General features: G+C 41.1%; 1 protein-coding gene across 1 annotated transcript in view; it reads right to left on the bottom strand.

Annotated features, from left to right (window-relative positions):
* The window catches only part of LOC311100638 (1-phosphatidylinositol 4,5-bisphosphate phosphodiesterase epsilon-1-like), a gene marked incomplete at its 3' end in the record, with an annotated part of 107,045 nt that extends 83,717 nt beyond the window's left edge, over window positions 1-23,328 (bottom strand). The window contains exons 1-2 of the mRNA XM_084141567.1: window positions 22,831-23,328; window positions 3,280-3,544 (exon numbers count right to left, since the gene is read on the bottom strand). Of these exons, the coding sequence (XP_083997693.1) occupies window positions 3,280-3,544; window positions 22,831-23,322 (757 nt within the window). The 5' untranslated portion in view covers window positions 23,323-23,328. The remainder of the gene's footprint in view (window positions 1-3,279; window positions 3,545-22,830) is intronic.
* Window positions 23,329-26,971: the final 3,643 nt, after the last annotated feature.

Raw genomic sequence — 26,971 nt, 5'->3', positions numbered from 1 at the left:
TGACAATCACAACTAGGCGATGACTCAGTACATCAGCAGATACAGACGATAACCACGTCACCTGACCAGAGTTTCTCTCTAAAGCTCAAGTTACACAACAAATTCATGACAGGAAAATACTGTTTCCAATCAACAAATCCAGATCTTTCAAAACAACATTACAACAGAAGGTCGTTGGAGCCCAAAATAAAACATCCCATGATTCTAAAAAAAACCCAGACAGACCGACAGGAGTAGCAACAGTCAGTGACAGTACCGGAGACAGAAATCAGCCTGTGGAGACTACACACAGGCAAGTGACAACCCACAGGAGTAGCCTATTGAAACTGAAGAAATCTCACACACACTTGAGCAGGCTGCTAAGGTACAGGGGCAGGCAGATAGTTAAGTGAAGAGAGCCTCCACACAATCACCGTATAGTCCACCCACTCATAGTAAAGTAAATTCCATAAGACTAAAGCACAATTTAATTTAAAGCACTCTTACTGATCAGCTTGAAGTCCATCCTGCGGGAGTCCTTCATGGCTGAGCCGCGACTGGCGGGAGCAGCGCGGTCGTTACTGTTAGCTCTGTGGTTGTTCACACCGCACCGGCGATGTGCACTTGTCCACATTTAAGCAGCCCAGGGGCGGCAGCTACTCTCCAGCTCTCATTGCTCTGCTGATCCCCGAGGTGACACGCTACATACCTCACAACCATGTGCAAGCATGGTTTTCAGATATATAGTGGGGTATGAAATTATTGACACCCTTCTTAAAGATGAGCAATAATGGCTGTATAAAATACATTCAAATAGTGAGCTATATTGTATGCTCCAAAAAAAGTATTATTATTTTATACTAATACAATTGTTCAGAAAAATAGATTTTGTTTAACAAGTTTTTTTCTCACAATTATTGACACCCCTATGGATTTGTATAAATAAAGTAAATATAGTATTTGGTCTCATATTCCTAGCACGCAATGACTACATCAAGCTTGTGACTCTCCAAACTTGTTGGGTGCATTTGCAGTTAATTTTGGTTGTGTTTCAAATGATTTATTGCCCAATAGAAATGAATGGTAAAAAACGTAGTGTGTCATTTTGGAGTCACTTTTATTGTAAATAAGAGTAGAATATGTTTCTACATGAACGTGGATGCTACCATGATTCTGGATAATCCTGAATTAATCGTGAATAATGATGAGTGAGAAGTTAGAGGGTCAAGGATCCTACCCAAGACATGCTAACCTCCCCTGTTATTGGTAATGGTGAGAGGTTAGCATGTCTTGGGGGTATGATCTTTGACCCTCTAACTTCCTCACTCATCATATGGGACCAAATACTTTACTTTTGACTACTTTATTTATAAGAATCTTTAGGGGTGTCAATTTTAACCCCTACCTTTTTGAGATTTGTTTGTATTACTTGTTAAACAAAATCTCTTCTCTGCGCAATTGTATTAGTATAAAATACTATAATTTCCCAATTTGTTTGAGCATACAATCTAGCTCTGTATTATAATTTTTTTTTCAGTCATTATTGCTCATCTTTATCAAGGGTGTACATAATTCGGGACCCCACTGTATATTTGGATAAAGCTCAGTCACTCCCTATTCAGAAGAGTACAAAGCAACATTTAAGAGTGAGTGCCTGGAAGTGCATCATTCTCTGCCATCTGTTTAGAGGTGAATAAAGGACTCCCTCTAGTGGAACTTGAGGTGTTTTCAGAAACCATTCTTTTAAATAGATTGCCAGCTGAGGCAAAATGGTTATTAAAAGCACCACAAATGTAATTTGTGTCTTATGGGACCAGAGGCTGTCATAACCTGCTTGGGCAATGCGTGGGCAGAGTTTTTCCCCCCGAAGATATCACCCCTTTCCAGAATTTAGCTGGATTTACACCACTCTCAGATACACAATTCAAGAAGTATGTTGACTTTGCTTTTCTAACCACGGTAAGACATCTATTTCTCAAATGTTTGAAGGACCACCAGTCAGAGGTAGAATCAGTCAATCTAGCCTTAGCTCAAGCCAAGTTTCTTTCATGAAATCTTTCAGACAATTAATGCGTGAGCCATGGGTTTGATCTGTCCTTTACCCATTAATGTCTTATATGGGGCATCCTTATCTGCAACAGACTTAAACAGAGAGGTAAAACATTTAAGGGCCTGATCCAAATCAAAGATGGAGGAAAAACCATCCCAATCATACAACCCCAGGACATACAGGATATGTTTCTCATTGAAAGTTCTAAAATGTCTTTGTAATAATGCGTGGACACGATTTAGGTAGCTTTTTATCTCTAATGCAGGCAACGTGACAATGGTCAACTGAGCTCTTACTAAAGATTCCATTGGCTGTATACTTATGAGGGGCGTTTGTCAGAATGATATCCAAAAGAGTAGACTTTTCAGGGTGTTTTATATTGGGGCAGGCTGGTTTAGTTATCAGTTGAGTTCAATTTAGTTCAGTACCAATATCTTTCAGTCTATCTGATGCTGGTATCAACCAATCCAGGTTAAGATCACCCAATATAAATAATTCAGATTTAGCATAGTTCGACATCAAGTCAGACAATTTGCTAATAGCAATTGGGAGGGCAGAGGGAGGGCGATAAACTCCCACTAACGTTAGGGGGATTATTAACAAGGCCCACATTTAGGACAAGACATTCAAATTGGGGACAGAGGTGTTAATAAACACAGCAACATTCAAGTTGTTCTTTATGAATATGATGACACCCCCACCTCTGCCAGCTCTATAAAACTTAAAACCATTTCAGACACACATCAGAGTCTGGCACATACTTTTTTAAGCAAGTCTCAGTAATTGTCCACGTTAGTTTGAGAAGCCAGAATGACAATAAGATACATTTTCTAACTTTAGAGAACATAATTTATGAACAGTTCTGAAAGAAGGGAGTTAAGGTTCTCAAAATAACTAATAAATTATTCTCTTTTGAATGATACCCAATACTTGTGAAACCTACAGGAACACGAGCCAGGGACGCAGAGTGAAGTCAGATGAAAATACAAGACAATTGAAGTTCTACATAGGTAATCTGAAGTTCAAACCATTTCCTGTTAAGATGCAATAAACTGTGTGGTACAAATTGCATCTGAAAATGTTTACAGTATAGTAAATCGGTTTACTGCATTCTCATGAGAATAAAAACCACAGAGGGACTTCTCAGATTAAACAGCACATTGGATGGTCACACACACACACACAACCTAGCCTGCTGTATAACACACACACCAACACACACTAGCCTCCAATAATGCACACCCTCTTACCTTTGAGCCTGGCGTGGCCAGTGGAGCCCACGGTGACTCTGGGCAGAGCACTGCGGGCCCCGATGGCGGCGGTGGCCTCCAGCAGGGCCCCGGTCAGACGGGCATACACCGAGGTCTTCTGGGAGCTGGCACGGTACCCGTACCTAGGCTGAGCCGGGCAGCAGTATGGAGGCCATTCCACCCTAAGACACACACATCCAGCAAAGGCTAGGAGCTTCCTGCATGGGTGGACTAGGTTGTCCTCAACACTCAGCGCATGGTGGATCTGTGGACAGAAGAGAAGAAATGTATTTATAACAATTATTTAATTAGCCAGATACAGGCAAGTAATTCAGAACAAATTGTCTTTTACAATAACGACCTGGTTAACCCTGGTTAGGGAGACCAGTTAACCCTGGTTAGGGAGACCAGTTAACCCTGGTTAGGGAGACCAGTTAACGTGAAACTCCTCTAGCTACTATCGTCTATTTGTCTATCGAGGCATCCCCTTATCCTTGGAGGTTTTGCATAGCATACATGTTTAACATATGATCCATTTATACAGCTTGGACACTTTTACTGCCAGTATATTATTACCCCACAGCTTCTTGTCTGCAGCCTCAAAATTAAGGGCAGGCTGATCGAGACTTTGGTATAAACAAGGTGTTCAAGTGACACACTAACTTTAACACACCTTAAATCGACCTAGAGTCATGTAAAATGTGTATTTTGTAAAATGTGTTTTTATAATGTCCTCCTTGTGATGTCCAAAACCAATTTTGCATCTGAGGAAAACGTCTAAAGCAACAGCTTGACCTTATTGGCCGGCCACCACCACCAAATTCATTTCAGTACCCTCCAAGAGCATTTCATCTCACTCTGAAAACTCTTCTGTGAAACCAGCTGCCATTATTCAGCCATTAGTGACCACGGACCACTATTCTGCCAGGCCCTTCCTCTGAGCAGAATGAACCTGCTACTTTGTCCCTGCTCTTCACAAGACCTACAGCATACTCAGGTGGCGAATGAATATGAAAGAGGTTGGACTGGATCCAATGGTTTGAATGAAGGACCTGAACAGGAGCTCACCCCCCAGCACAGTTATTCAACTGCACTATTGCCAGACTGTAGTTTAGAGGTTGTCAACTCTGGAGACAGCATGATAAAAGGGAATGGAACATTGTACTCTGTTAGGTCAGTTCACAGACTTTGAAGTCAGAGCAGCACTGAATACTTTTGATTTTATGAACTGCATGTTGGTTTTGAATGTATTAAGAAATTATTCCGAATTATTCATCCAGTTATGGTAAATGTATCTTCCAAGGGCTGAATAAATAAAATTCATAACAGAAATCCTATAATCATTAGGTAGATCATGTTTCAATATCATTAGTGCAATAACACCATACTTGCCTTGTTAAAGCCACAGCAACCAGGATAAGACGACCCTCTATAATAGGGTTCTCCAATAGGTGGCCTGGTGATTTTATTTGGCCCCAAAATGTTTATGAGCAAAAGAAAATGTATACAATGTTTTCATTGTTGGACATAAAAGACTAAAATCACTAAGAAATCAGCTGAAAGTGATTTTAATTTAGAAAATATGTTCCGAAGTATTCCCATACATACAGTGCAAAAGTATTCATCCCCATTGACGTTTTTCCTATTTTGTTGCATTACAACCTGTAATTTAAATGGATTTTTATTTGGATTTCATGTAATGGACATACACAAAATTGTCCAAATTGGTGAAGTGAAATGAAAAAAATTACTTGTTTCAAAAAATTATACACAATAAATAACAAAAAGGTGGTGCGTGCATATGTATTCACCCCCTTTGCTATGAAGCCCCTAAATAAGATCTGGTGCAACCAATTACCTTCAGAAGTCACATAATTTGTTAAATAAAGTCCACCTGTGTGCAATCTAAGTGTCACATGATCTGTCACATGATCTGAAAGGCCCCAGAGTCTGCAACACCACTAAGCAAGGGGCACCACCAAGCAAGCGGCACCATGAAGACCAAGGAGCTCTCCAAACAGGTCAGGCACAAAGTTGTGGAGAAGTACAGATCAGGGTTGGGTTATAAAAAAATATCTGAAACTTTGAACATCCCACGGATCACCATTAAATCCATTATTAAAAAATTGAAAGAATATGGCACCACAACAAACCTGCCAAGAGAGGGCCACCCACCAAAACTCACGGACCAGGCAAGGAGGGCATTAATCAGAGAGGCAACAAAGAGAACAAAAGATAACCCTACCCTGAAGGAACTGCAAAGCTCCACAGCGGAGATTGGAGTATCTGTCCATAGGACCACTTTAAGCTGTCAGAATTGAAGGAATGATGGATGGCGCTAAATACAGGGAAATTCTTGAGGAAAACCTGTTTCAGTCTTCCAGAGATTTGAGACTGGGACTGAGGTTCACCTTCCAGCAGGACAATGACCCTAAGCATACTGCTAAAGCAACACTCGAGTGGTTTAAGGGGAAACATTTAAATGTCTTGGAATGGCCTAATCAAAGCCCAGACCTCAATCCAATTGAGAATCTGTGGTATGACTTATAGATTGCTGTACACCAGCGGAACCCATCCAAATTGTGGATGGCGCCGGAGAAGATGGCTGCCGTTTTACAGCCCTCTAACCAATTGTACTATTATGTGTGTTTTTCGTGTTATTTGTAATTTATTATGTACATAATGTTTCTGCCATCGTCTCTTATAACCAAAAAGAGCTTCTGGATATCAGGACAGAGATTACTCACTTCGTATGGGACGAAGAAAGATATCCTACAGACACCCGACAAGGCCCAAATCCCTGTCATTTGCAGGAGAAAGAGACAGAGATATCGTGGATGTAGGTCGGGGTGCCTTGTAAGGATCCGACAATGAGCGAGTAAACTGCCTCTAAAAAAGCAAACAAAGATCCAATAAAACCCTTAGAGATAAAGTTTTTGCTGCATAAAACTGCCAGTCAGGATCCAGTTAGGCAGATACTTCCAAACTCCACAGGAGTTGGAACAGAAACTATTGGATCCTCTAGTGCCAGATCTCAGATCAGCTAACTCTTTAAAGCAGGGTTAAATAATAATAATAATAATAATAATAATAATAATAATAATAATAATAAGCCATTTAGCAGACGCTTTTATCCAAAGCGACTTACAGTCATGCGTGCATACATTTTTGTGTATGGGTGGTCCCGGGGATCGAACCCACTACCTTGGCGTTACAAGCGCCGTGCTCTACAAGCTGAGCTACAGAGGACCAAGAAACAGCGCCCACACATATGCTCCAGTACCAAATCAAATCAAATTGTATTTGCCACATGCTCCGAATGCAACAGGTGTAGACAATACAGTGAAATGCTTACTTACAGCCCTTAACCAACAATGCATTTATTACTTAATAAAAAAGTAAAATAAAACAACAACAAAAAAGTGTTGAGAAAAAAAAGAACAGAAGTAAAATAAAATAACAGTAGGGAGGCTATATACAGGGGGGGTACCGGTGCAGAGTCAATGTGCGTTGGCTCCGGCTAGTTGAGGTAATATGTACATGTGGGTAGCGTTAAAGTGACTATGCATAAATAATTAACAGAGTAGCAGCAGCATAAAAAGATGGGGTGGGGGTGCAAATAGTCTGGGTAGCCATGATTAGCTGTTCAGGAGTCTTATGGCTTGGGGGTAGAAGCTGTTGAGAAGCTTTTTGTACCTAGACTTGGCGCTCCGGTACCGCTTGCCGTGTGGTAGCAGAGAGAACAGTCTATGACTAGGGTGGCTGGAGTCTTTGACAATTTTGAGGGTCCCCATGTCACCCCTTGCAGACCAGACCACCCTCAAGAATGACCCTCCCTGTTACATTATATAGAGAGCCTGGTCTATATTAAAGCATCTGCCTGCTCTATACAGCTAGTCAGCTACAGTATCTCAGCATAAAGATAAATAAGCCGTCCATTCAGACAGTGTAAACCAACCGATCCAGAGATATAAACACAGACGAGAATGCCAAGGATCATTCTCCTACTATAGAGGTTAGAACATGAGGACAATCAGAGAACGCGGTGCACTCATCCACTCTAGTCAAAGTCAATGACTGACAAGCCTATTTTGTATTGTCTTTCAGGGTGACAGAGAGCCTCTCCCAAACAGACAAGGTAATGTTTGTATTTCCTTTACTGGATGTCTAGACTTTTTCCAGCGTTGACTAAATATTTTGTGGCCTTGTCCTCTTATCTAGGAAAGCAGAGCTGGCTTGGGCCTATCGAAAGCAGCAATGAATGCTGTTTAGAGAGGCTGATAGCCACCATATTTACTTCACAAACACTATAATACACATTGACAACACATAGCACAGACACATAGTACTGACACTCCAGCTTAACCCGGAAGCCAGCCGCACCAATGTGTTGGAGGAAACACCGTTCAAACGACGACCGAAGTCAGCCTGCAGATGCCCGGCCCACCACAAGGAGTCGCTAGAGCACTGAGCCAAGTAAAGCCCCCCGGCCAAACCATCCCCTAACCCGGACGACGCTGGGCCAATTGTGCACCGCCCTATGGGACTCCCGGTCACGGCTGGTTGTGACACAGCCTGGGAACGAACCTGGGTCTGTAGTGATGCCTCAAGCACTGTGATGTAGTACCTTAGACCGCTGCGCCACTCGGGAGGCCTAGTCTGCTATCTTCTAATGAGCAATGTAACTGTTATTGCCCTTTTAAAATGTCACAAATATATCTGCCACATTATACACACAATAGTATGTGGACACCCCTCCAAATTAGTGAATTTGGCTATTTCAGCCACATCATTTGCTAAAATTACTGGGGAAGACAAGCCCCAATGCAAATGCTCACCTTCGATGGCCACTGGCATGCTGGAGAAGTGTGCACTTCACGGATGAATCCCGGTTTAAACTGTACCGGGCAGATGTCAGACTGCATGAATGGCGTCGTGTGGGAGAGCGGTTTGCTGATGTCAACATTGCGAACAGAGTGCCCCATGGTGGCTTTGGGGTTATGGTATGGGCATGCATAAGCTAAGGACAACGAACACAATTGCATTTTATCGATGGCAATTTGAATGCATAGAGAAACCTTGACGAGATCCAACAGATGCATATCTGTATTCCCATTCATGTGAAATCCATAAATTAAGGCCTAATTTATTTATTTCAATTGACTGATTTCCTTATATGAACTGTAACTCAGTAAAGTTTTAGAAATTGTTGCATGTTGCGTTTATATTTTTGTTCAGTGTATCAGTGTACGTTTGTGGTCCAAATTCTAACTTACTCAACCTTAAAGTTTCAACATCAGTAATTTGTATACTTACTGTGACTCAGACTGTCAATGAAGAGTAGGCTAGAGGAGAAAAATCAGAAAAATTATGTAAAATCCTTCCCAGTCAGTGAGGAGATCCCAGAGTAAGAGGAGAGAAAGAGAGAGCGGGAGACCTACACCGGGGAAGGAAGGCGCAACCACTCAGTGAGCTTTGCCTTTGGGAGGGATGAGGGCACCCCTTATTTGGCTATCAGGCAAATACCCCATTTAAAATGAGAGATCTTATCAGAAACTGAAGAGCTGATTTTAAACAGACTGTGACAGAGTGGTCGGAATTACATTAGCTTCCTATTCAAATCGATTTTAAGATAGTAGCCTGATTAATGAAAGAACATGATTTGAGAGGCCTCCATTTTATAAGGTGGAGCCTTGCTTCATGCAGGGACATCATTCATAAAGGCCTAATTGTAAAGTCATCCAAATTTCCGCAAGGAGACCAATTCTACATGTTTTAAATGATCAAGATATAAATACAAAAAATTGTTTTCTATCAAAATGTTTTCCACCAGTTCTTGTTTTTGATCTTTGCACTAATAACAACAACCTCTGAAACCTGCAAAGCTCTACACTAATTATGTATTCTATCTATATCACACTGATATGTGGGAAATATGTTTTGTTTTTCTACATTGGCCACAAAGTGAATAAATAACTATTCCCGCAGGCTATGACACAACAAACCCTGCTCTGTTTGGCCTCTATCCTGCCCTATTTGGCTTCATTGCTACTGGACCTGTAGACTTCCAGTCATTGCGCTAATGCTAGTTAGTGTCGGCTCACGAACCTACCACTAACATCCATCATACTGCACGCAGAGACATAAAAATGGTATCCACAAGTTCATCTGACTCTAGGTAAGTAGAACAAGCTTAAAATGACAGAATCTCAGTTTTCCTTTAACAGATGAGGGATCAAAACAAGCTGTTAGATAACACTGATGTTAGAGATGCACCTTCCTGAAAATCACAGGGATAAGCACTTGCAGTGGCGTACCGCTAACTTCCTACAATTCTACACATTTTGCAATGAAGCAAAGAGAAAATGTTGCCATACCTGCCCTGCGGGGCCTGCGATGTACGCCGGTCAGCACTTGGCACAAAGTTAACATTGTTCACAGTATCTATTCTATGTTTATTTAGTAACCTACTTGGTATGTCTAATTAGTCTGATTAAATCAAGTCTCTGATAATAAGTGTGTGGGCCAATCATCTCTCCACCCATGCAATATGGCTGCCCACTAATGTTCCCTGAGTCTGTGGGAAGCTGATGAACATGTCACCCTGGGACGCCAGACCACTTGATCCTGGTCATTAGCCAGAACTGCCCGCCATTGGCATGAGAACCCTTTAGAAAATACCCTTAAAAATGTCAGCTTTCTTTCTGTTGAAACGCTTTCTAACACCTTGTTCACACTGCAACACAGAATGTCACACAATGTCCACCATAAGCCATTACATTTCAGCTTTTCAGAATTCAAAATACTAACCCTGACCCCAAATGAACCTACTTTCATGTTTTTCCACTTGTGTTTTTGTCCGGCAACCTCTATCATCAGTAGCTGTGTGGCAGGAGGTGAAGACATTTACCTAAACACAGACCCTTAGTCCATCCATTTCATTCAAGTGGGAATATTCATCCATTCCATGCCTTGTAAGCACCAAAGTGATCCCATGAACAAAGGACTTGCTTACACATCAAGGCCTTTGATCAATACTTTGTCAAATTAAATGCACTGCACTACTGTAATTATATTAGGTACAACACGCTTCAATACGCTGAACACCGTTTTCCCTTGATATGGTGACGATATAGACTATTCATGTAATAATTTTCGGAGGGGAGGTATTCCTTTAGCTTCCATGGAGCGATTGAGGGACCGAGGTTCTGGTTCAGATGATATAAGTACTGCCTCCATGTGGTGAGTCATGGAAGTACGCTAACATACTAGATCACAATGTTAAATAAAGGAGCCTAAGATCTACTGTTACAATGAACTGATAAAGTATAAGGAAAAAGTATCAGGCTGAGGCAATACTTACAGTATACAGCCTCACCCTAACGGTGTTCACTGTTCACACACACAGGCACACAAACCTACGTTTATCCAGGTCAAGGAAGGACAGGAAATAGCTGATACCTAACCGGATATCCCAATTGCATAATGACCAAGAATTTTGGCTTGGGGCCAGTTCATTAACAATCTAAGTTTTCAAATGCCAGCAACACTTGAGAAGTCCTCCAAAAATACTGCCTGTGTTCACTAGATCGCACCCAATAGCAGCCATGCTGCTTGCTTACGAGAACTCAGTTTCCACAGCCTGTGATCATGTAAACAACCAACAATTCAATACGAACTAAAATTCATTTACTAGACTGATGATAATCAAATGACCTGTAAAATCTCTCTAGTAAAAACCAAACATATTGTACTGGTGATTGTTACAGTGCCTTCAGAGAGTATTCACACCCTTTGACTTTGTCAACATTTCGTTATGTTACAAAGTGGGTTTAAAATTGATTTGTCCTTTTTTGACATCGATCTACACAAAATACTATAATGTCAAAAAGTAGAAGAACATTTTTAGTATTTGTAAAAAAATAATGGAAAATAAACACTTGTCTTGATTAGGTAAGTATTCAACCCCCTGAATAAAGGAGCCTAAAATCTACTGTTACAATGAACTGATAGTTAGATGAGGGTAGCTGTAATCGCTACCAAAGTTAATTTGCTTAAAATTAATTCGCTTTACCACATTTTTTGCAGTACTACTTTAGTGCCTTGTTGCAAATAGGATGCATGATTTGGAATATTTTTTATTCTGTACAGGCTTTTTTCTTTTCACTCTGTCAATTAGGTTATTATTGTGTAGTTAACTACAATGTTGTTGATCTATCCTCAGTTTTCTCCCATCACAGCCATTCAACTCTGTAAATGTTTTAAAGTCACCATTGGCCTCACGGTGAAATCCCTGAGCGGTTTCCTTCCTCTCCGGTAACTGAGTTAGGAAGGACGCCTGTATCTTTGTAGTGACTGGGTGTATTGATACACCATCCAAAGTGTAATGAACAACTTCACCAAGCTCAAAAGGGACATTCAATGTCTGCCTTTTTTTTAACCTATGTAACAATATCTGCCCTGCCTGGTGTTTGTGGTTGAATCTGTGTTTGAAATTCACTGCTCGACTGAGGGACCTTACCAATAACTATGTGTGGGGTACAGCGATGAGGTAGTCAATCAAAAATCATGTTAAACACGATTATTGCACACAGAGTGAGTCCATGCAACTTGTGACCTTTTTTATTATTATTTTACATTTTTATTTGTACTGAATATTTAAAACATACAATCTACAGTTGAAGTCCGAAGTTTACATACATTTAGGTTGAAGTCATTAAAACTTGTTTTTCAACCACTCCACAAATGTCTAGTTTTGGCAAGTCGGTTAGGACATCTACTTTGTGCATGACAAAAGTAATTTTTCCAACAATTGTTTACAGACAGATTCTTTCACTTATAATTCACTGTATCACAATTCCAGTGGGTCAGAAGTTTACATACACTAAGTTGACTGTGCCTTGAAACAGCTTGGAAAATTCCAGAAAATGATGTCATGGCTTTAGAAGCTTCTGATAGGCTAATTGACATCATTTGACTCAAATGGAGTACCACCTGTGGATGTATTTCAAGGCCTACCTTCAAACTCAGTGCCTCTTTGCTTGACATCATGGAAAAATCAAAAGAAATCAGCCAAGACCTCAGAAAAAACAATAGTACGCAAGTATAAACACCATGGGACCACGCAGCCGTCATACCGCTCAGGAAGGAGACGCATTCTGTCTCCTAGAGATGAATGTACTTGTGTGAAAAGCGCAGATCAATCCCAGAACAACAGCAAAGGACCTTGTGAAGATGCTGGAGGAAACAGGTACAAAAGTATCTATATCCACTGTAAAACAAGTCCTATATCGACATAACCTGAAAGGCCGCTCAGCAAGGAAGAAGCCACGGTTTGCAACTGCACATGGGGACAAAGATCGTACTTTTTGGAGAAATGTCCTCTGGTCAGATTAAACAAAAATAGAACTGTTTGGCCATAATGACCATTATGTTTGGAGGGAAAAAGGGGGTAGCTTGCAAGCTGAAGAACCCCATCCCAACCATGAAGCACAGGGGTGGCTGCATCATGCTGTGGGGGTGCTTTGCTGCAGGAGGGACTGATGCACTTCACAAAATAGATGGCATCATGAGGAAGGAAAATTATGTGGATATACTGAAGCAACATCTCAAGACATCAGTCAGGAAGTTAAAGCTTGGTCGCAAATGGGTCTTCCAAATGGACAAAGACCCCAAGCATACTTCCAAAGTTGTGGCAAAATGGCTTAATGACAACAAACTCAATGTGTTGGAGTGGCCATCTCAAAGCCCTGACCTCAATCCTATGGAAAATGTGTAGGCAGAACTGAAAAAGCGTGAGAGCAAGGAGGCCTACAAACCTGACTCAGTTACACCAGCTCTGTCAGGAGGAATGGCCCAAGATTCACCCAATTTATTGTGGGAAGCTTGTGGAAGACTACCCAAAACGTTTGACCCAAGTTAAACAATTTAAAGGCAATGCTACCAAATACTAATACAATCTTGTCCCTGACATCCTTGGAGAGCTCTTTGGTCTTGGCCATGGTGGAGAGTTTGGAATATGATTGATTGATTGCTTCTGTGGACAGGTGTCTTATATACAGGTAATAAACTGAGATTAGGAGCACTCCCTTTAAGAGTGTGCTCCTAATCTCAGCTTGTTACCTGTATAAAAGACACCTGGGAGCCAGAAATCTTTCTGATTGAGAGGGGGTCAACTACAGTGAGGGAAAAAAGTATTTGATCCCCTGCTGATTTTGTACGTTTGCCCACTGACAAAGAAATGATCAGTCTATAATTTTAATGGTAGGTTCATTTGAACAGTGAGAGACAGAATAACAACAACAAATCCAGAAAAACACATGTCAAAAATGTTATAAATTGATTTGCATTTTAAATGAGGGAAATAAGTATTTGACCCCCTCTCAATCAGAAAGATTTCTGGCTCCCAGGTGTCTTTTATACAGGTAACGAGCTGAGATTAGGAGCACACTCTTAAAGGGAGTGCTCCTAATATTAGCTTGTAAACAATTGGTAACACACTACGCCGTGAAGGACTGAAATCCTGCAGCGCCCGCAAGATCCCCCTGCTCAAGAAAGCACATATACAGGCCCGTCTGAAGTTTGCCAATGAACATCTGAATGATTCAGAGGAGTGCTGTGGTCAGATGAGACCAAAATGGAGCTCTTTGGCATCAACTCAACTCGCCGTGTTTGGAGGAGGAGGAATGCTGCCTATGACCCCAAGAACACCATCCCCACCGTCAAACATGGAGGTGGAAACATTATGCTTTGGGGGTGTTTTTCTGCTAAGGGGACAGGACAACTTCACCGCATCAAAGGGACGATGGACGGGGCCATGTACAGTCAAATCTTGGGTGAGAACCTCCTTCCCTCAGCCAGGGCATTGAAAATGGGTCGTGGATGGGTATTCCAGCATGACAATGACCCAAAACACACGGCTAAGGCAACAAAGGAGTGGCTCAAGAAGAAGCACATTAAGGTCCTGGAGTGGCCTAGCCAGTCTCCAGACCTTAATCCCATAGAAAATCTGGAGGGAGCTGAAGGTTCGAGTTGCCAAACGTCAGCCTCGAAACCTTAATGACTTGGAGAAGATCTGCAAAGAGGAGTGGGACAAAATCCCTCCTGAGATGTGTGCAAACCTGGTGGCCAACTACAAGAAACACCTGACCTCTGTGATTGCCAACAAGGGTTTTGCCACCAAGTACTAAGTCATGTTTTGTAGAGGGGTCAAATACTTATTTCCCTCATTAAAATGCAAATCAATTTATAACATTTTTGACATGCGTTTTTCTGGATTTTTTTGTTGTTATTCTGTCTCTCACTGTTCAAATAAATCTACCATTAAAATTATAGACTGATAATTTCTTTGTCAGTGGGCAAACGTACAAAATAGCAGGGGATCAAATACTTTTTTCCCCTCACTGTAGCTAAGTAAAATACAAAAAGGCTGAATACCTTTCCTAATAAAGGAGTGATGTTTTTATTAAAACAGAACTAGGTAACTAGGTTATGTAAAAGGCTCAGTGAAATATCCAGAGGAATGTACAATTTCGGCTCCTGGAAACCAAATGGAAACTATGAACATGAACAACTTTTACTGCTCTTATCCTCTAGGATAGATCATAATCCCCCGTTGAATTTCACAAGGAGCTGTTTTTAACCAATCCACGGGCAGACCCTCCCCTACCCAGTGGTGGAATTAGTACACAATTGTCATTATTGAGTAATGATACCTTAATAGGAAATGACTCAAGTAAAAGTGAAAGTCACCCAGTAACATTCTACTTGAGTAAAAGTCTTGGTTTTTAAATATACTTAAGTATCAAAAGTAAAAGTACAAATAATTAAACATTCCTTATATTAAGCAAACCAGATGGCACAATGTTCTTGTTTTTTAAATTTACGGATAGCCAGGGGCACACTCCAACACTCAGACATAATTTACAAACAAAGCATTTGTGTTTAGTGAGTCCGCCAGATCAGAGGCAGTCGGGATGACCAGGGATGTTCTCTTGATAAGTGTGTGAATTGAACCATTTTCTGTCCTGCTAAGCAATCAAAATGTAATGAGTACTTTTGGGTGTCATGGAAAATGTTTGGAGTAAAAAGTACATTATTTTCTTTAGGAATGTAGTGAGGTAAAAGTTGTCAAAAACATAAATAGTAAAGTACAGATACCCCAAAAAACTACATCAGTAGTACTTTAAAGTATTTTTACCTAAGTACTTTACACCACTGCCCATACCAACACCACTGTACACGTTTGAACAAGTTCAGGCTTAATTGGCGTGTGTGTGCATGTTGTGAGAGTGCGTGTGAGAGTGAGCGGGGCGACTTAAAGGCCCAATGCAGCAGTTTTGATCTCAATATCAAATAATTTTTGACTAACAATTAAGTCTCTTAACTGTGACTGTTTTCAATTAAAATGTAGCAGAAACAAAAATAGCTTCTTAGCAAAGAGCAATTTCTCAAAAAAAATGTTTTGCTAGGATTGTCTGGGAGTGGTCTGAGTGGGGAGGGGAAAACTGAAAACTAGCTGTTATTGACAGAGAGGTTTGGAACTCTTTATGGGTCTAATAACTAATTAACCAGGCTGGCCAAAACTCCATCCCACCAAAACAGGCAGACATTTCAGGTGGTCTTTTCAAACTACAAGCTATTGTTGATTCCTGGAATCTAAAAATGTCCCAATTCTTCCATGGCCTGCATAATTACTCACCAGACATGTCACCCATTGAGCATGTTTTGGATGCTCTGGATCGACGTATATGACAGCGTGTTCCAGTTCCAGCAACTTCGCACAGCAACTGAAGAGGAGTGGGACAACATTCCACAGGCCAGTCAACAGCCTGATCAACTCTATGCGAAGGAGATGTGTCACGCTGCATGAGGCAAATGGTGGTCACACCAGATACTGATTGGTTTTCTGATCCACCTCCCTACTTTTTTTTTTAATGGTATCTGTGACCAACAGATGCATATCTGTATTCCCATTCATGTGAAATCCATAAATTAAAGGCCCACTTAATTTATTTCAATTGACTGATTTCCTTATATGAACTGTAACTCAGTAAAGTTTTAGAAATTGTTGCATGTTGCATTTATATTTTTGTTCAGTGTATTTACATATAATCGAAATGTGGGTACGTTTGTGGTCCAAATTCTAACTTACTCAACCTTAAAGTTTCAACATCAGTAATTTGTATACTTACTGTGACTCAGACTGTCAATGAAGAGTAGGCTAGAGGAGAAAAATCAGACAAATGATGTAAAATCCTTCCCAGTCAGTGAGGAGATCCCAGAGTAAGAGGAGAGAAAGAGAGAGCGGGAGACCTACACCGGGGAAGGAAGGCGCAACCACTCAGTGAGCTTTGCCTTTGGGAGGGATGAGGGCACCCCTTATTTGGCTATCAGGCAAATACCCCATTTAAAATGAGAGATCTTATCAGAAACTGAAGAGCTGCTTTAAAACAGACTGTGACAGAGTGGTCGGAATTACATTAGCTTCCTATTCAAATCCATTTTAAGATAGTAGCCTGATTAATGCAAGAACATGATTTAAGAAGCCTCCATTTTATAAAGGTGGAGCCTTGCTTCATGCAGGGACATCATTCATAAAGGCCTAATTGTAAAGTCATCCAAATTTCTGCAAGGAGACCAATTCTACATGTTTTAAGTGATCAAGATATAAATACAAAAAATTGTTCTCTATCAAAATGTTTTCCACCAGTTCTTGTTTTTGATCTTTGCACTAATAACAACCTCTGAAACCTGCAAAGTTCTACACTAATTATGTATTCTATCTATATCACACTGATATGTGGGAAATATGTTTAGTTTTTCTACATTGGCCACTAAGTGTATAAATAACTATTCCCGCAGGCTATGACACAACAAACCCTGCTCTGTTTGGCCTCTATCCTGCCCTATTTGGCTTCATTGCTACTGGACCTGTAGACTTCCAGTCATTGCGCTAATGCTAGTTAGTGTCGGCTCACGAACCTACCACTAACATCCATCATACTGCACGCAGAGACATAAAAATGGTATCCACAAGTTCATCTGACTCTAGGTAAGTAGAACAAGCTTAAAATGACAGAATCTCAGTTTCCTTTAACAGATGAGGGATCAAAACAAGCTGTTATATAACACTGTTAGAGATGCACCTTCCTGAAAATCACAGGGATAAGCACTTGCAGTGGCGTACTGCTAACTTCCTACAATTCTACACATTTTGCAATGAAGCAAAGAGAAAATGTTGCCATACCTGCCCTGCGGGGCCTGCGATGTACGCTGGTCAGCACTTGGCACAAAGTTAACAGATTGTTCACAGTATCTATTCTATGTTTATTTAGTAACCTACTTGGTATGTCTAATTAGTCTGATTAAATCAAGTCTCTGATAATAAGTGTGTGGGCCAATAATCTCTCCACCCATGCAATATGGCTGCCCACTAATGTTCCCTGAGTCTGTGGGAAGCTGATGAACATGTCACCCTGGGACGCCGGACCACTTGATCCTGGTCATTAGCCAGCACTGCACGCCATTGGCATGAGAACCCTTTAGAAAATACCCTTAAAAATGTCAGCTTTCTTTCTGTTGAAACGCTTTCTAACACCTTGTTCACACTGCAACACAGAATGTCACACAATGTCCACCATAAGCCATTACATTTCAGCTTTTCAGAATTCAAAATACTAACCCTGACCCCAAATGAACCTATTTTCATATTTTTCACTTGTGTTTTTGTCCGGCAACCTCTATCATCAGTAGCTGTGTGGCAGGAGGTGAAGACATTTACCTAAACACAGACCCTTAGTCCATCCATTTCATTTAAGTGGGAATATTCATCCATTCCATGCCTTGTAAGCACCAAAGTGATCCCATGAACAAAGGACTTGCTTACACATCAAGGCCTTTGATCAATACTTTGTCAAATTAAATGCACTGCACTACTGTAATTATATTAGGTACAACACGCTTCAATACGCTGAACACAGTTTTCCCTTGATATGGTGACGATATAGACTATTCATGTAATCATTTTCGGAGGGGAGGTATTCCTTTAGCTTCCATTGAGCGATTGAGGGACCGAGGTTCAGATGATATAAGTACTGCCTCCATGTGGTGAGTCATGGAAGTACGCTAACATACTAGATCACAATGTTAAATAAAGGAGCCTAAGATCTACTGTTACAATGAACTGATAAAGTATAAGGAAAAAGTATCAGGCTGAGGCAATACTTACAGTATACAGCCTCACCCTAACGGTGTTCACTGTTCACACACACACACACAGGCACACAAAACCACGTTTATCCAGGTCAAGGAAGGACAGGATATAGCTGATACCTAACCGGATATCCCAATTGCATAACGACCAAGAAATTTGGCTTGGGGCCAGTTCATTCACAATCTAAGTTTTCAAATGCCAGCAAAACTTGAGAAGTCCTCCAAAAATACTGCTTGTGGTCACTAGATCGCACCCAAAACCTGTGATCATGTAAACAACCAACAATTCAAAACAAACTAAAATAAATTTACTAGACTGATGATAATCAAATGACCTGTAAAATCTCTCTAGTAAAACCCTAACACTGGTGGGCGATTGTTACAGTGCCTTCAGAGAGTATTCACACCCATTGACTTTCTCCACATTTTGTTGTGTTACAAAGTGGGTTTAAAATTGATTTGTCCTTTTTTGACAACGATCTACACAAAATACTATAATGTCAAAAAGTGGAAGAACATTTGTAATATTTGTAAAAAATTCATGAAAAATAAAAACACTCGTGTCTTGATTACGTAAGTATTCAACCCCCTGAATAAAGGAGCCTAAAATCTACTGTTACAATGAACTGATAGTTAGAATCACCTTTAACAGCTGTAATCGCTGCCAAAGTTAATTTGCTTAAAATTAATTCGCTTTCCCACATTTTTTGCTGTACTACTTTAGTGCCTTGTTGCAAATAGGATGCATGATTTGGAATATTTATTATGTACAGGCTACCTTCCTTCTTTTCACTGTGTCAATTAGGTTAGTATTATGGAGTAACTACAATGTTGTTGATCTATCCTCAGTTCTCTCCCATCACAGCCATTCAACTCTGTAAATGTTTTAAAGTCACCATTGGCCTCACAGTGAAATCCCTGAGCGGTTTCCTTCCTCTCCGGTAACTGTGTTAGGAAGGACGCCTGTATCTCTGTAGTGACTGTGTGTATTGATACACCATCCAAAGTGTAATGAACAACTTCACCAAGCTCAAAAGGGACATTCAATGTACCAATAGCTGCCCTGCCTGGTGTTTGTGGTTGAATCTGTGTTCGAAATTCACTGCTCGACTGAGGGACCTTACCAATAACTATGTGTGGGGTACAGCGATGAGGTAGTCAATCAAAAATCATGTTAAACACTATTATTGCACACAGAGTGAGTCCATGCAACTTGTGACCTTTTTTATTATTATTTTACATTTTATTTGTATTGAATATTTAAAACATACAATCTACAGTTGAAGTCTGAAGTTTACATACACTTAGGTTGGAGTCATTAAAACTCGTTTTTCAACCACTCCACAAATGTCTTGTAAACAAACTATAGTTTGTGCATGACAAAAGTAATTTTTCCAACAATTGTTTACCGACAGATTATTTCACTTATAATTCACTGTATCACAATTCCAGTGGGTCAGAAGTTTACATACACTAAATTGACTGTGCCTTTAAACAGCTTGCAAAAATCCACAAAATGATGTCATGGCTTTAGAAGCTTCTGATAGGCTAATCGACATCATTTGATTCAATTGGAGTACCACCTGTGGATGTATTTCAAGGCCTACCTTCAAACTCAGTGCCTCTCTGCTTGACATCATGGGAAATTCAAAAGAAATCAGCCAAGACCTCAGAAAAAAATGTGTAGACCTCCACAAGTCTGGTTCATCCTTGGGAGCAATTTCCAAACGCCTGAAGAAACCACGTTCATCTGTACAAACAATAGTACTTAAGTATAAACACCATGGGACCACGCAGCCATCATACCGCTCAGGAAGGAGACGCGTTCTGTCTCCTAGAGATGAACGTACTTTGGTGCGAAAAGCGCAGATCAATCCCAGAACATCAGCAAAGGACCTTGTGAAGATGCTGGAGGAAACAGGTACAAAAGTATCTATATCCACTGTAAAACAAGTCCTATATCGACATCACCTGAAAGGCTGCTCAGCAAGGAAGAAGCCACTGCTCCAAAACCGCCATAAAAAAAGCCAGACTACGGTTTGCAGCTGCACATGGGGACAAAGATCGTACTTTTTGGAGAAATATCCTCTGGTCTGATGAAACAAAAATAGAACTGTTTGGCCATAATGACCATCGTTATGTTTGGAGGAAAAGGGGGACGCTTGCAAGCCGAAGAACACCATCCCAACCGTGAAGCACGGGGGTGGCAGCATCATGATGTGGGGGTGCTTTGCTGCAGGAGGGACTGGTGCACTTCACAAAATAGATGGCATCATGAGGAAGGAAAATTATGTGGATATATTGAAGCAACATCTCAAGACATCAGTCAGGAAGTTAAAGCTTGGTCGCAAATGGGTCTTCCAAATGGACAATGACCCCAAGCATACTTCCAAAGTTGTGGCAAAATGGCTTAAGGACAACAAAGTCAAGGTATTGGAGTGGCCATCACAAAGCCCTGACCTCAATCCTATAGAAAATATGTGGGCAGAACTGAAAGTGTGTGCGAGCAAGGAGGCCTACAAACCTGCCTCAGTTACACCAGCTCTGTCAAGAGGAATGGGCCAAAATTCATCCAACTTATTGTGGGAAGCTTGTGGAAGGCTACCCGAAACGTTTAACCCAAGTTAAACAATTTAAAGGCAATGCTACCAAATACTAATTGAGTGTATGTAAACTTCTGACCCCCTGGGAATGTGATGAAATAAATAAAAGCTGAAATAAAATCACTCTACTATTATTCTGACATTTCACATTCTTAAAATAAAGTGGTGATCCTAACTGACCTATTTCGCAACAAAGCCTCCTTCACTCATGCTGCCAAACATGCCCTCATAAAACTGACTATCCTACCGATCCTTGACTTCAGCGATGTCATTTATAAAATAGCCTCCAACACTCTATTCAGCAAATTGGATGTAGTCTATCACAGTGCCATCCGTTTTGTCTCCAAAGCCCCATATACTACCCACCACTGTGACCTGTACTTCTCTTGTTGGCTGGTCCTCACTACATATTTGTCGCCAAACCCACTGGCTCCAGGCCATCTATAAATCACTGCTAGGAAAATCCCCGCCTTATCTTAGCTCATTGGTCACCATAGCAACACCCACCCGTAGTATGCGCTCCAGCAGGTATATCTCACTGGTCATCCCCAAAGCCAACACCTCCTTTGGCCGCCATTCCTTCCAGTTCTCTGCTGCCAATGACTGGAACAAATTGCAAAAATCTCTGAAGCTGGAGACACTTATCTCCCTCACTAACTTTAAGCATCAGTTGTCAGAGCACCTTACTGATCACTGCACCTGTACACAGCCCATCTAAAATTAGCCCGCCCAACTACCTCATCCCTATATTGTTATTTCTTTTGCTCATTTGCACCCCAGTATCTCTATTTGCACATCATCTCTTGCACATCTATCATTCCAGTGTTAATACTAATTGTAATTATTTTGCACTATAGCCTATTTATTGCCTTACCTCCATAGCTTGCTACATTTGCACACACTGTATATATATATTTTCTGTTGTATTTTTGACTTTATGTTTTGTTTTACCCCATATGTAACTCTGTGTTGTTGTTTTTAATCGCACTGCTTTGCTTTATCTTGGCCAGGTCGCAGTTGTAAATGAGAACTTGTTCTCAACTGGCTTACCTGGTTAAATAAAGGTGAAATAAAAAATAATAATAAAAAAAGACAGGGAATTTTTACTAGGATTAAATGTCAGGAATTGTGAAAAACTGAGTTTAAATGTATTTGGCTAAGGTGTATGTAAACTTCCGACTGTAAACGCTCGGTGACAGATCCTCTCGGTTCCGTAATAAGTCCTCACACCACATTTGGCACGTGTTCCATAGGAAATTAACCATAACACGGAACTGGGCCTCTCTCGCTCTGTGGATATTACTGATTTCCATGGCAATAACTTCAAATGGAACAGTAGCTCAGGCTCTCAGTAATATTGGGATCAGAACTAACTGGGCCCAAATCATTTTTCCACTGCTGCGGACTGCGGTGGACAAAAATACATTGTGACTGTGTGGTTCCGTTCACTCTTCCTGCAGAGTATAACAGGCAGAACATTTAAATCAAATGAACCAATGATTTGTTGTGTTTTAGTTGGGAGGGATTGAATTGCTGAAGCCCAATAATGAGCAAAATACTGCACACTACAAAAATATTTGCAGAATGTATCAAGATTGTAACACTATTTGATGGAGTAGATTTTTTGTGTGTGGGAGCTAAACCAACACTTTCATAACAGAAAGCCCCTGCAGCTGGACAGAGCTCTGATAACAGAGGGTTCTGTAGCCTGTGTGTTAAGAACAAACATGCTTACCTCAGAGAGTCTGACCCCGGAATAGCCGAGCAGCCCCCTGCAGACCCGCAGGCTGATGGCCAGAAGCTCTGCGCTGTGCCCTCTGACTGATACGATGGGTCTCTCACTGGGGTGCCAGGTCCTTCTGCAATCAGCCTCCCAGGCCCTATAACCCAACCCTCCCATCCCACGCTCCCCCAGAGATGTGGCGCTGAGCTGGTCTACGGCACTAGCATGTTTAGGGTTAGAGTGATCCCAGCATTTGCATCCTGCATCCAAAAACATCCCCTGCCCTCTGTCATAAGATAACTTCAGATACAGAGGGAGGGGTGAGCAGAAGCCTCTGCTGTCCTGGTGGCTAACTTCTGGCTGGTGAGAATGTGGGCGTGCTTTGCTTTGACTCCGAGACATGCTGTAGTCTGAAGTGACATGGTTATTTCTGGTCTCGGCTGACAAGGCAGACTCTAGCACTGTCCCACGACCCACAGCAGCTTCTATGTCCTCAGATGTCATAGTGACACTCAGAATGTCCCCGCTGTCCCTTCCTGGCACGGAGCTTCAGATCACAGACCATTTAAAAAGGTGGAGGATGGGATGGTCTTTATCAGGAACATACACAGCCAGTCATGCTCCTCCGGACAGTTGTGGAAACAGAAGCTTTTCCAGCTGTACAAACCAGCCTAGAGAAAGGGTGACTCTTGGCAAAATGAGGAATTTCCTGACAGAACTGTCCAGAGTTGAGAGTTTGCATATCCCTTCTTCAGAGTGGGGTGTGTGACAACAAGGAAGTTACTGACGCCTTGGCTCGCTCCTCCCCAGTCCAATGGTCATGCCTGCTTTCTGGATCTGAGAAAAGCAGAAGACAAGAGGGAAACACAGATTAGCACCAGAACAGACTCAGTCACATAAGCAAAGTTTATTTGACTTCCTCTTTCTCATCAACAGAAATACCCCACTTACTATGGGATATTAGATACAGGCCACCTAATCTGGGAAAACAATGAGGACTAGGCTGGCCCCAAAAAAATAAATTTCTCTAGGCCTTTAAGATCAACTGCAGTCCATGTGCTTCATATTGCGCAGATACTTGAACTTTGTTGAGACTGTCATCATGCTGTTAGAATGTCAGTTATCATAACCTAGTTCTGTTGGGTCTCTGCATACACTATTTGGATTTCATGTAATTTGTGTTTCACATTAACACCAATGCACAGGGGGGGTGATAGGCTTTTTTCTCACTGACACTCAAGTCTTTCGTCTTTCTCCTACCTGGACAACATCCACTACTGACGCCAAGGTTGACTCATCACCAGTCCTCTCGTTTATATCCACAGGGGGCTGGTTTAGGGTCATGAAATATTGTATGATGAAGACGGGTGGATAGCTGTCGTGTTGAATAAAGGAAATAATCCATAAAATCCATAAATGTATCATTCTTGTGCAATTTATATCTTTAGGCTACATTGACGTTTTTCTATCATTCTTTTTAGGCTATCTGGCATTAGTGTGTAAGCCTAAGCTTTAGGGCCTAACTTTATGTGTGCCAAATTGCCACAATAAATTTTTTTACCATTCATTTCTATTGGGTACAAAATAATTTGAAACGCAACCAAAACAAACAGCAAATGCATCCAACACGTTTGTAGAGTCAAAAGCTTGATGAAATCATTGTGTGCTAGGAATATGGGACCAAATACTACACTTTTGACTACTTTAATACACAAGTGAATTTGACCCAATTCTTTTGGTCCCCTAATATTGGTGGACTACGTAAAAATAATTCTAAACGGTTCACCCGATATGAAAATACCCTAAAATTAAATCTGACAGTCTGCACTTTAACTTCAGTCATTGTATCATTTCAAATCCAAAGTGCTGGAGTACAGAGCCAAAACAACAAAAAAGGTGTCACTGTCCCAATACTTTGAGCTCACTGTATAGACGGGCGGTTGCGGGTGGGCAAAAAGCTGACCACTGATGTCCACAACCACTAGTGCGGATGGCAGCAGAAAATCCTGCTGTGGGGCCTCCCGAGTGGCACAGCGGTCTAAGGCACTGCATCGCAGTGCTAGAGGCGTCACTACAGACCCATGTTCGATCCCGGGCTGTATCACAACCGGCCGTTATCGGGAGTCCTCCGGTTTAGGGGAGGGTTTGGCCGGGGGGCTTTACTTGGCTCATCACGCTCTAGCGACTCCTTGTGGCGGGCCGGGCGCCTGCAGGCTGACCTCGGTCGTCAGGTGAATGGTGATGGAGAAGAATTGGGTCCATTGATTCTGGGTCAATTTATCTAGTAGTCAAGGCCTAGTGACCCGCCAACTTCCCACACAGCAGACACACAGTAAATCAAGGTGTCTGAAGAGCAAGCAGCCTCTTTTTAAGGCTCAATGTAACATTCTGCGGGAAATTAAAAGAACTTAGGCCAATGGAGAAAGACAAAATCCATGAATTCATTAGTTTGGAAGTTGCAGCAATTCTTAATACAATTGAATTCAGTTGACTGCCTGACTGTCTCTGTGCCCTTTAATAAAAAGCTGTCATCATCTGCAATCATGATGACAGAAAACAAGTACCAAGTGATAGTTTAAATCTCTTTATTAATTTAAACAATAAAGCCTATTTCAAGGCTATACAGAGTTTATTTATATTATGTTTACAAACATTGGAGTAAAACAAGTTTAGACCTAAATTCAGTGGTCATTGAGTAGAATATATTTTGGGTTCTGATGGCGTTTGACCGTTAAACTAAGCTCATGAAGCATGTATAGGTTATAACTCTTCAAGAATCAATGGATATCATTAATAAAATAGGTCTAAAAATGGATGTAACAACTGCAGATTGCCCCTTTAACAAAAGGCAGTTTGTTGTTGTTCCATGGTAAAAGGCACTGACTTTGTGTGACAATATAATTATGACAAGGAGTAAGGTCATTCAGAAATTAGTTTAAATAATTAATATCCACTGGAAACTCCTATGAATCACACTAAACTAATCGGTCAGATGAAGAAAAAAAATCTTGAAATCAAAGGAAAGCTGAGCCAAAAAAAAAATGTTATGGCCAAATCACCTTTAAAGAAACATCAAACCAAATATGGAGTTGATTTCAGGTGATTTGGACATTATTATTTTTAAACATGCTCACATGGCTAAGGTTAGCTTAAGTTTGTGGTGGCTGTTTAAAGAAAACTCAGCCATGGATTACAGTTTAGCTTGGTCCATAGACTACTTCCAGGGTGAGGAACCATCGAACATCAAGTTGTACAATAGTGAACCACTCCTTTAACACCCTCACTGGAAATGAGCATTGGGCCCCCATTCAGAATGTTGCAATAGGGAAGCACTACTAGCTTAAATTCTAATATCACTTGCAGAGTTTGGGACTCAACCACCCCAGTCCACACGTCAACTGATCAAAGTTCCTTTGTTATCGGCTCAGCTGCAATCATGACTATACAGAGGTCTTGAACAGCAAATCACAGCTTGGTGCAATAGAAGGGGGGGAAATCAGGTCAGGTCACAGAGAAGACAGTGCAGAGACAGCAGACGCGAACCTATTCAACACTGTACTTTCTATAGCCTATAAATAGTCAATTTCGGTCCTTACCGCTACAATAATTAGTGCTAAACGAGACATGCTTTTGAAAATAGATAGCTATTATTTTCTAAAATCGGTACCATGATGAAGATACTCTCAATCTAAGACCATACGCCTGCTCCCTAACAGAGGAGTGAGGGTAGGAAAGACAGAATATGGATTTTTTAAAAGCATGGGTTTTGGCTCTATTTCAAAATATCACCTTTTTTTTTATATGACAGTGGTTCCACACGTTCCCTTGACACACGTTGTGTGGGAAAAATACTTGTACTTTATTCTGCTATATTCCATTATATTCTTAGCCTACTATAAAATATAGGCTGTGTGTGTTGTCTGTGATCAGGGTAGGTGTATTGTCTGTTAAAATAATTATTGACTTCATGTGCATGGCACAGCCATGTAGCACATCGCCTGCACAAACCAGTAGGGTAGAAGGGGGTAACTAGCCCCCCCCCCCCAGTAAATCACATAAAGATCAACGTAACTTAATTTCAGTTGTAAATGTTTCCACTAGTGACTGATAGCTTTACAGTTAATGCAACTTTATAGCCTTTTAGCTATTTTAC

The sequence above is a fragment of the Coregonus lavaretus genome (genome assembly GCF_964263955.1).
Source record: "Coregonus lavaretus genome assembly, chromosome: 25".
NCBI lineage: Eukaryota > Metazoa > Chordata > Actinopteri > Salmoniformes > Salmonidae > Coregonus > Coregonus lavaretus.
This window is presented reverse-complemented; position numbering and strand designations above follow the sequence as displayed.